General features: G+C 13.0%; 2 protein-coding genes across 2 annotated transcripts, besides 19 other annotated features; both read right to left on the bottom strand. All coding sequences in view use genetic code 6, as the record gives it.

The window, feature by feature from the left end:
• Positions 1–124: 124 nt before the first annotated feature.
• Positions 125–191: a microsatellite.
• Positions 167–201: a microsatellite.
• Positions 167–221: a microsatellite.
• Positions 167–235: a microsatellite.
• A 52-nt stretch (positions 236–287) lies between these two features.
• Positions 288–344: a microsatellite.
• Positions 345–1401: 1057 nt separating this feature from the next.
• Positions 1402–1441: a microsatellite.
• Positions 1442–1488: 47 nt separating this feature from the next.
• IMG5_010250 (hypothetical protein) lies at positions 1489–3069 on the bottom strand (the record flags this gene model as incomplete). The annotated part of the gene is made up of 4 exons (XM_004039732.1): positions 1489–1497; positions 1872–2260; positions 2311–2437; positions 2551–3069. The coding sequence occupies 4 exons, from the start codon at positions 3067–3069 to the stop codon at positions 1489–1491; spliced, it is 1044 nt and encodes a 347-aa protein (XP_004039780.1).
• Positions 2470–2499: a microsatellite.
• Positions 2490–2540: a microsatellite.
• Positions 3070–4282: 1213 nt separating the features above from the next.
• Positions 4283–4323: a microsatellite.
• Positions 4324–5161: 838 nt separating this feature from the next.
• Positions 5162–6292, bottom strand: IMG5_010260 (hypothetical protein; the record flags this gene model as incomplete). The annotated part of the gene is made up of 2 exons (XM_004039733.1): positions 5162–5423; positions 5700–6292. The coding sequence occupies 2 exons, from the start codon at positions 6290–6292 to the stop codon at positions 5162–5164; spliced, it is 855 nt and encodes a 284-aa protein (XP_004039781.1).
• Positions 5508–5547: a microsatellite.
• Positions 5634–5685: a microsatellite.
• Positions 5703–5740: a microsatellite.
• A 462-nt stretch (positions 6293–6754) lies between the features above and the next one.
• Positions 6755–6791: a microsatellite.
• Positions 6792–6996: 205 nt separating this feature from the next.
• Positions 6997–7047: a microsatellite.
• A 233-nt stretch (positions 7048–7280) lies between these two features.
• Positions 7281–7323: a microsatellite.
• A 683-nt stretch (positions 7324–8006) lies between these two features.
• Positions 8007–8046: a microsatellite.
• Positions 8047–10023: 1977 nt separating this feature from the next.
• Positions 10024–10058: a microsatellite.
• Positions 10059–10574: 516 nt separating this feature from the next.
• Positions 10575–10665: a microsatellite.
• Positions 10610–10667: a microsatellite.
• Positions 10668–11594: the final 927 nt, after the last annotated feature.

An 11594-nucleotide genomic window follows, 5' to 3' on the forward strand; every position in this document is an offset into this window, starting at 1 on the left:
AAATAAAGAAGTCAGCTATAACAATATTTTCTATAAATAAGAAAATAGTAATTATAATTAATTTATTGAATATAAAAACAAGTTCAATTTGAAATCTTATAATTTCGATAAAATATATAGCAATTATTAATTATTTTATAATTAAAAACATTAATATTAAATTTTTTATTAATATTAATATTAATATTAATATTAATATTATAATATATATATATCATAATTTTTAATATTAATACTGATATATATTTATTGTAGCAATAATTAAAAAGTTAAAAATGAATTTAAATAAATAGAATAATAATAATTTTAAAATAAAAAAATAAAGATATAAAAATAGAATAATATAAAAAATAATCAAATTTGTATTTTAAAAATGTGTTAATTATAAATAAATTAGAAAAAAGGTTGATTCATGTATAAAAAAGTGAAAATTAAAGGCATAGTATTATTACCCTTATTCAAGATTATAAAAATAAGTTATTCTTATGTATTTCATAAAAATTAGAAGACTTTAATCTATTAAAATTAATAAACATAATAAAATTGTAGAATAAAATTAAAATTAATTTTATTTTTCTTACAGTGAAATATTTAGTAGAATTATTAAATCATTCGAAATTATCAACTAAATAAATATTATTACCCTATATTAAACATTAAAATTGTTAAATATGAATAATAACTATCACCTTAAATAAAAGAATTAATAAAATAATAGATATAAATGTTTTTAACTTAGAAATATAATGAAAGTTTGACCATTACAAGAAGAAATATCATAAAACCATCCGTTATTTTCGACAATTAGGCCGTAATATAATAAATATTTGTTAAATTTTAAATTTATTAGAACATGGAATAGTTTATTATCCATCCATATGTATATGAAAAAAAAAATAAAAAAAATTGATAAATATAATTATAAAAAAGAAATAAATAAAAAAATATATAAGATTTTATAAATAAATTTATATAAGTTATCACAAAGCTTTGATTCCTTATTTTCTAACCAAAACTTATAATAAACTTATATTATTATTTTTGAAATCGTCTTCTTTTTCTTCTTCAGAATTACTAGTTTTAGAAAATGAGCTTTTTAATATTTTTCTTTATTTAAAAAATTCATCCATATATTTCATATATAATCTTCTTTTTAGTTTAGATTTTCTATTTTTATTTATTTTAAAATAAATTTAAAGTAATTTTTTTACTTCAATTATTATAATTTTTTTTTATCTTAATCAGTTATTTTAATTGAAAATGTTTCTGAATATTCTTCACTTTCTTTAGAAATGGAAATACTATCTTATTTATCGAAATTATTTTATTTATAATCTACAATTTACTCTTTTATTTCTTAAATTCTAAAAATGTTTTCTAATTTTTACTTTTATTTTTTTATAATTTTTTTTTTAAATGTTTAATTTTTTTTTTATATTTACAATGTGTTTGATATACTCAGTACTTTACTTAATATTTTAGTATTCTTCAATTAAACTAGTTTTTTTATTTTAAGAATTTTAACATGCTTAATTATTTTTTAAATTATAAGAATTCTAGTTTTAATTTGCAACTTTTATTACAGGAATATTTTAAATTAAACTTACTAAACTATTTTTTTATAGATTATTTTCTATTTTCTATTCCATATTTTTTTATTTTATGCTTTCTTACAATTATTGAGATTTTATAATATAAGTTTTTTCCTAGTTTTCTTTTTAAATGTTTTTCAAGTTATTTATAATTAATTAATTTTTTTCTTATTATTTTTATTCAAATTTAAATTCTTTTTTTTCAATAATTTTAACATCATTTTACTGTTTTTTGTGTAAATTTTCACTTTCGTATAACTTATTATTAATCTATTTCACTTTTTCTTATTATTTACTGATTTATTATGTTACCGATTCTTCTTCAGGATTATTGATTTCTTCTTTTTTCTTCTTTTCCTCTCTTTTACTATAAAAAAGTAAAAAAGCTTTTTCATTTTAAACTTCTTAGAAGCTGACTTAATTAACAGAAGAATCATTCATACAATACCATTATTTATTCGGACTTTTAGTATAACAATAATAATGTCCATAATTAAGATCGTGTCCAACATGTATAAGAATACCATATAAATCATAAATCTAATCTTTTTAATTTGTAGAGTATTTTTTTAAATTTATTGTCGGAGCAAATTATGTATGTTTATTAACTTTCATCATAAAATTATTAAATCTTTTCAGTTGTATTGTAAGAATATTAGGGAACTTTTCTTTAATTTGTTTTAATATTATTATTATTTTTTTATTTTTTTAATCTTACAAATGACGTATCCTTTAGAACAATCAACAAGATTCTTACAAAATGAACATCTATATTTATTATTTCCAGATAAAATTTCTTTTTTGAAAAAAGATTCAAACGATTAATCTATATTTTATTTACACTCCTTTATTATGAAAAAAAATATATTATATAAATATAAAAATGAATAAATAAAAATAATAAATATATATATATTTGTATAATAAATAGCATATTTTATTTGTATATTTAGTTTACCAAAAGTAAATCATAAAATGTCTCTATATTTTATGATATTTATTTGCATGAAAAACATTAAATTTAACTTATTAATTTACCTCCAAATATATTAAATATAGGAGTTTATTCTTCTAAAATTTTTTATTTTTTTATATCTATAAAATAACTTTTTTACATCGCCTCTAACAAAAATCTTAAAAATTCATGCGAATCATGTTACTTTCCTAATCTAAAATTTTTATTTATGTATTTCATATTATTAATAATTTCACTGGGGGCTATAATATTATTACTATTATTCGAAAAACATTACTTTACATGCTTCTAAACTACACAAATAATGCATTGCTTTTTCTAACAAGCATGAAGATTACTCAATAAATAATTTACTAATAGGGGTGTGTGTGTGATACATTATAAAACAGAATTCATAAAACATGTATTACCTAAATTTCTTAATCCAGGCCCTATTTTGTACAAATTTTCCCAATAGTTATTTAAATGAGAAATGCTTTCGAATTTTATTTGGTTATTCATTTATAAGGCGTAATTATTTTTTTCGTTTTTTTTGTTTTTATTTGGTTTTTTAATTTAATTGTAATTTGTTTGTAATTACAGTTTTATTTTATTTTATAATAATTTTAAACTCTTATTTGTAAAATTAATTTAGATTATTTTTATATATAAAAATAAATAATATATATATATATATTTGAATTATAACATATACATTAAATAATTATTTATTTATTATGATATATTTTATAATTTTTATTAGTATTAACTATTATTCAATTAATTAATTTTTTTATATAATTAATAATAATACTATTTTATATATGAATATTTATTATATAATTATAATTAAAAATATATGAAATATAAGAAACATATAAAATACATATTAAATAAATCTTAACTTATATATTTTTTATAATTTTTAATTAATTATTATAAAAAATTATTACTCTTCAAATTTAATAATATATATTTATATGAATGTTTAAAATATTTTTAATTTATATAATAAGCATTTATATGTTTTTAATATCATTTAATGCAATATTTACTATAATAAATATTTTTTATTATAAATATATAAATATTCTTTTTAAATAATTTTTATAATATAATTAAACAATAATTATATGGTGTAATATGATAATCATAATTACATATATATTTATTTAAAATTATAATAGTAATTTAATAACTAATATGTTTACAAATAAATAATATAAAAAAAAGTTAATTTATAAATTTTATTATGAAATAAATAATACTACTTTATTATTATTAATATTTTAAAAATTATTCAGTTTATATTTTTTCTAAATAAAGTTTTAAATTTGAATATTTAAACAAAGAAATTTAATAATTGAAAAATTTGAATAAAATGAATTTAATTTTTTTTCATTTAAGTCTTTAAATAATTTTTCAAAAATTAAATAAAATGTATTGAATAATTATATATAAAAATATTAATTATATTATTATTTTTAATATTATAAATTGCATATTATTTATAAATAATTAAAAAATATTAAATTATTATTTATTTGAGATCTATTTTTTATTAATAAATACAGTTATATATTTATTATTAATTTTGTTTGATTTAAATATCAATGAAAATTTTTTTTAATTTATATTAATTATTTATAATTTTCTATTTTTTTATATATATGCAATTAATATTAAATTTTAGTAAAATTATTATTATTATATTATTATAGACAAAAATCAATTTAAATTTAATGTAATAATTACAAAATTTAATCTTAATAATTAAATTTAAATAATTAAAAAAACAGTCAAAAAATAATTTCAAAGCAAAAATAAAAACAAATAAGATAATCAAAAATAACAAATTAAGTTTATATTCCTAACTAAATATTAATAATAAAAAACACATTTAAGTAAGGAGAAAGTTAATACAAAATAAATTTATGTGTAAATAAATAATAGAAATGCATTTTTTTTCATTCTATTTATATGTTTTTATTATCTAATTCCATTATTACGTCAAACTTATTTAATTAGTCCTCCTAAATTTTCAATTTCATTTAAACGCTTTCAATAATATTTTAAATGTTGCTTAAATACAAAGCAATTATTTAATAAATTAAATTACAAATACATCCCATAATCATTCCTATCCATATTCCTCTTAATTAAAAATCCATATAATACGCTAAAAAATAACTAAAGGAACATCCAATAACTCCATTTAAGAAAATACAAGAAATGCAGCAAGCTACTTCTTAATCTAATACTTTTAAAAATCCTGCAAATAAACATTAAAACCCTTATAAAGCATCATAAATTAAATAAAAATAGAAGCAATCAATAAAATGATACATAGTTTATTAATCATGTATAAATAGTTTTCCTAATTAATATTTAAAACATGCAAATAGTAAAGCAATAATAAAGTAATATCCTCCCATCATATAAATACCATATTTTATATAAGATTATATATTCTTTTAATTTTTATTCCCTATTTCAATTCCAATAAAAATAGATGAAGAACTAATAATCCCCCAAAAAATATTAGCCATAAAAAAAATAAACTAAAAATAAACAACATGTGAGTTAAATTAATTTATTTGTAAATTAGAAGCTATCAATGAATATAATTCATAAATAATTATATCAGTATACGTAAGCAATGCTATAGAAAACATTTATTAAAAAAAATACATGTATGCTTTAAAGCTGATGATGAAAATCTTATTACACATTTTAAATAATCACTATTATATATTATTATAGATATACATAATAAATTTTATAATCTACTAATAGAATAAACTATACCTCCGCCTATAATACCAAGATTTAAATAATATATGAAAATTATGCAATATATAATACTTATAAAAAAGCTAAATATGTTAAAATAAATTTATGATTCATAATCATTTTAAGCATTTAAATAACCTATTTATAAAAATTCAAAAAATTATTATAAAATATTTTATAAAAAATATATATATATAAAAATATATAAAATATTTAATATATTATCTATAAGATTAAAATTATGATTATTATATTAAATATTTAATTTTTTATTTTATATTAGTTAATAAATGTATATATATAATATATTATATATTTATATATATATATAAATATTTTATATATTTTTTCTTATATACAAATATTTAATTTTTATTTTTATTTTATTTTATATTTTTATAAATACTTTTAAAGTATAATAAATTCCAATAAAAAGCTATCCAGGTAATGACCAAATGCAATATTAACTAAAATAAATTAAAGTTTCTCTATTATGTATAAATAACGATAAAACTTAATTTGAGTAAATTATTAAAATAATGTTAAGAATATAATATAATATCTAAATAAAAATAGTCTTAATCAAAGATGTACCAAGTATATTATATTTTTCTGCTCCATAAGCATGAGAAGCAATTACTTCGTATGCTACAGATATACCATATAAAACACCTTATGAAGCAAAATTAATATAAATAAACGCTAAACCTAATCCTGTAGTTACATTTGCATTTTAAGTATTCCATGAGACAAAAATAAATATTATCTAATACAATGAATTTTCAATTAAATATGACAAACTTATCTATAAACTTGATTTCGCTAATATTTCTAAATGATTAATATTTTCGACTTCTTATTCTTATATATTATTTTATTCTATTATATTGTTTCTACTTTCACAATTATTTTTAAAAGAAGAAACATATTCTTATTATTCAAAGCTTTTCATTAATATTTTATTTAAAATATATCTATTTTATTTATTTTAATTTAATTAATTAAAATAATAATTTTTAAAAAATATTCAAAACAATTTTTTTTTTCTTAAACTTAATAAAAACATAAATTTAAATTTGCTTATATTTTTGTTATTTATATGATGATTAAATTATTAATTATTTACTAAAATTATTATTAAATATAAAATATATTTTAAACTAAAAAAATAGTTTATTTATTATATATATTCTTAAAAAGTTGAGTAGACAAAAGTGTTTACACTATATAAAAAAATAAAAATCAAAATTATGATTATATATTATTTCATTATATTATACTTTTGTAATATTTTTAGAAATTTTAAAAATAAAAGTAATCATATAAGATTTTTAAATATTTTATAATTTAGAATTTTTTTATATTAAATTTAAATAAATTTCTTAATAAAAAGAAATAAAAACTAGAATTTTATAAAAATATAAAATAAAAAATAAAAATCAAATAATATATTAAAATAAGTATATTATCTAAATTATAATTTTAAAAATAATATTTAATTCATAAATATTTTTTATCGTTAGTTATTAATTATTATAATTTTACATAATTCTTATTTTTAATAAATTAAATGAATCAAATTTTAATAATTAATTTTTTAACCTAAATTAATGCAACTTTGTTTATAATTTATATAAAAAAAAATATTTTAAAAAGAAATATAAATATATTGAAAAATAATAATATTTAGAATAAATATAAAATATTCTATTGATTATTTATAAATGGCACAACTAGTATTCAATTAATATTAAACCCATATAATATAAATAAAACAAAATATAGAAATAAAGAAATAAAATAATATTATATAAATATTTAATATTTACATTTAAAAAAAATATTAATCAATTTCTACTTTTTTCAATTTATAAAATAAAATTATAAATTTTATTATTAAATAAAAAGTTAATTATAAATTAATTTATTTATTATATAATTAATCAAAAAGTATTTTATAATTAAAAAGTAGTTATAAATTAATGAATTATATATATGAAAGTAATTATTTTATTAGTTTTAAATTTTAATTATTCAATTATATGATTATGAATATGAAATATATATAACTATATTAATCTAAATAATAAAAATTATAAAAGAAGAATAATTAAATAATTGTCATATATAATAATTTAAATTTAATTAAAATATACACTTAGAAATTAATATTAAAAAATTATAACACTATTGAAAAAATATTTAATAAATAATAAGAATTTATCTAAATTAAATAATATGTATTATAGATTTGAAACAAAAAATTATCTCATATATTTATTTAAAGAAATTGGATTGGAAAGATAATATAGTAAAGACTATGAAATAATTTGTTTTACGTAAATATATATTTTTTTAACAATAAATAATTAAAACTTGTTTAATTTATTATATATTATGATTCTTTATTTATTAAAAAAATTAAATATAAGAAATATATTAAACCTATATAAAAATTTATAAAAGAAAAAAATATATTACATGAAGTCAATATAATAATATTGTAATATGATGGAAAATAAAAATTAAAAAAAAATATATAAATAAGATATTTATTAAAAAATATAATAAATAATTTTTTAAATATGTAAAAGTATATTAGTATTGAATATTTTATAAAATCTATTTTAAATGAAGAAAATTTTTACGAAATAAAAAAATATTCAATATTAAAATTATATATGTATATAAAATATATATATATATTTATAATTTTAATTATATACTAATCAGGATTTTTATATTATTTTATAATATATATATAGTATATAAAGATATTTAAATTATATTTATATTTTTTTTTTTTATTAATAAATTTAATTCAAATATTTTTTTTATCATAATTTATTTATATTTCCTTGTTTAATTATAGTTTTTTTTTCATTATAACATTAATCTTATTATTATACAATAAATATAATTATTTATTTATAAAATATATTTAAATATTAATTATTGAATTGTTTCTTTTATTTATTTTAAATGGTATATTTATATCTAAATAATCATTAATTAATTTTAAATATTTTTTTTATTAAAAATTTAATAATTATATAATAAAAATTATTATTTAAAATATTATTACAATTTTTATAAATTAATATATATTATTTTCTACAATATTAATTATTTTAATAATAAAAACAAAAATTAAAATAAATAAGGAAAATAAAAATATTATTTTAAAAATACAATTTTTCAAAGTATATTTATATAGTTTTTTAAAAAAATTAACAAAATAGTTTATTAATATAATTTATGTCACTTTTTTTAAATATTTATTTAATTATTATACAAATATCTTAAATGATTTATAAAATTAATATTATTTTATAAAATTTAAATATAGTCTTTTTTTTAATCCTTTAAATTAATTAAACAATGTTTTTTTTTTTTTCATAATCCTAAAACAAAACAAAAAAATAAAATATAAAAAATATATCAATAAACTGTTATTTATTCAAATATCAAAATCTTATTATAAATAAACCTTATTACAATTTACAAATTCCTTAATAAATATCTTCAAAATAATCAATTTTTGACTGAATTTCATACTAATGTAATTATTAATTACATTATTAAGAACTTTCTTATTATATCTATATTCTTAAAAACTCAAGTTAATGAATAATAATTTTGTTTATAATTGTTTTGACAATATTTATCTTATTAATACTATATTCATCGTCTATATTTGAAACCTTAAACACATCTTGATGTATTTTAATTAAATCATGTTAGAATTTTAATTATAAAACATTATTTTAATTAATTTTTAAAAACAAACATAAATAATGGCTATGATTATAATAATGTGTTAAATAATTTGTAAAAAGTCTTCCAGTTTTTTTTAATCTTGAAATTGTTTTCAAAACTAAATTTTGAATAGGATTAGGTAGGTCTAATTCTTTCAAATGGTCTTGATTTAATAATTCTAATAAAAATTACATGTAATATTTTGATTTATTATGTAAAAACTTTTCCTTAAGGACTTTTATGTTTTACACACTATTATAATCTAATTAATTTTTTTAAGAATTTTCATTTGTCTAATCTGGAAAGTTATTAAATTAAGTCAAAAGTAAAGAAAGTTTTATTTAATGATTTTCTTTTAAACAATTTAGGTTATAATTACAAATAAAATTATTGTAATTTTTTAAATATCTATATTTTTTTGATAAAAGTAGGCTAAACTTAATAATGATTAAATTTTTTATTTTATTATTAGTATCTCCTAATTATATTTATTCCGAAATCACTGTATAATCTAAAAACTTCAAGTTTTTGTGATTATAACCATCCAGATTTTTCAATTAATAATTTTATAAAAAATTATTTACATTTTCTCTTTATTTAATTTATATTATATAGCTATCTTAATTAAAAAAAGCTAAGAAATCATTATAATCATTATAGTCTATTTTCATGCTCTTAAAATGACTTTTTTTATCATTTTTAAGCTATATTCGTGTTTTTTAATTGTTAAATTAATCTAAATAACTAAAAAAACTGTGAAAATTGTTTGTTTAGGACAATTAAAGTTCTTTATATTTACATTATTTTAAATTAAAAAATTAAGTTTATTAAGTGATTTTAAAGTTAGAATTTTGAAAAAAATGTTTTTTAATTATTTTTTCAGTAGTATATTATTCTTATTTCGAGTTTGAGTTTTCTGATTTTAAAAATATGTAAAAAAAAATATGTAAAAAAAAATAATTGAATTACAAATATACATTTTTTAACTTGTTTTTAGTAATAATGTTATCAAAAAATTAAAAAGATTGATTATATAAAAAATAAAAGTAACTTTTAACATATATTTTATTAAAAATACATATTTATATACTTTTTATAAAATTTTGTACTTTATTTTAATAATATTTTTAATCGTATTTTATTTATATTTATCTTTTTTTTATATTTTATAAAAAATTGTATGAATTTTTATTTTATATAAATAATTTTTAAAATTATTATAAAGTCAAATTAACATATTTTTTATTTTTTTCTATAGTTTATAATTAAAATTTTAAATTATTAATAATATAACATTCAATGTTTCCAGTAAATAAGAATTTTCTATAATTATTATTTAATTTTTTATAATTTCTAAAAAAAAAAATACTTATATCAACAAATGTTTTAATATGTTTAAAAAAAAAGAATACCAAATAAATATTATATTATATTTTTTATTTTATTTTTATTAATATTCATTTTTCAAAATATTATTTTTAATTATTTATAAAATAAAGATAATTTTTTTTTTTTTTATTAAATAAAATAAATTAATTTATTTTAAATAAAATAAAATATTTTTTTTTTTTTTGATAAATATCTATTAATATTTTATTTTATTTTAATTATTACTAAATTCATTTATATATAATTAAATTAATTATATAAGGTAAATTAAAATATTAATCTATAAATTATATTATATTAAATAAAATAAATAAAAGAAATTATATAAAATATTAAATATAACTATATAATAAAAACCATAATTTTAATCATGTCAGTAATTCAATAAACCATCTAAAAATTTTTCTTCATTATAATTAATTTTATATTAACCTAACTTAATTTTATGATTTTCTTTATAATAACTATTATTTATAATTTCTTAATTCAAATACAGGCTTTTATTTTATTATTTAAAATTTTCATTTTTATTAAAAGATTTTTCTAATAAATAGCTATTACTTAATAAATTTTTTTATTTTATTTTTATATTTAAATCTTTTAATTTTTATTTACTTCTATTATATATTATATCTGTCTCTTTCTTAAAATCATTTAATTCATCATATATATTAACTTAAGAATTTTAAAAAATATTAAAATTATTATTCTAATTGATATCGATATTTGGTACTTAAGTATTTTAAAAATTTTAATTAAATTCATTCACATTTTAACTTTATTAGCATTAAAATTCTTTATTCTTATATTAAGAAAAAACTAATTCATATTATTTTTATTAATTATAATATCTTAATATAGGTTAAAATTATTATTTTTATTATTTTGAAATGATATATTTTATAATGATTAGGCTGGCTTTAAATAACTAAAATCCTTATTTTAATTAAAATTTAAAAAATCTTATTATTCTGAATTTATTATTTATAATTAATTTTTTTAATTTTCAATATTTTATTAAATATAATTGTTCTAATGCTAATAAAATAAATTATTTTCTTAAAGTTCGTTATTATTTAATAGAATACTATCAACATTTTAAATAG

The sequence above is a fragment of the Ichthyophthirius multifiliis genome, assembly GCF_000220395.1.
Source record: "Ichthyophthirius multifiliis unplaced genomic scaffold scaff_1120509249536, whole genome shotgun sequence".
NCBI lineage: Eukaryota > Ciliophora > Oligohymenophorea > Hymenostomatida > Ichthyophthirius > Ichthyophthirius multifiliis.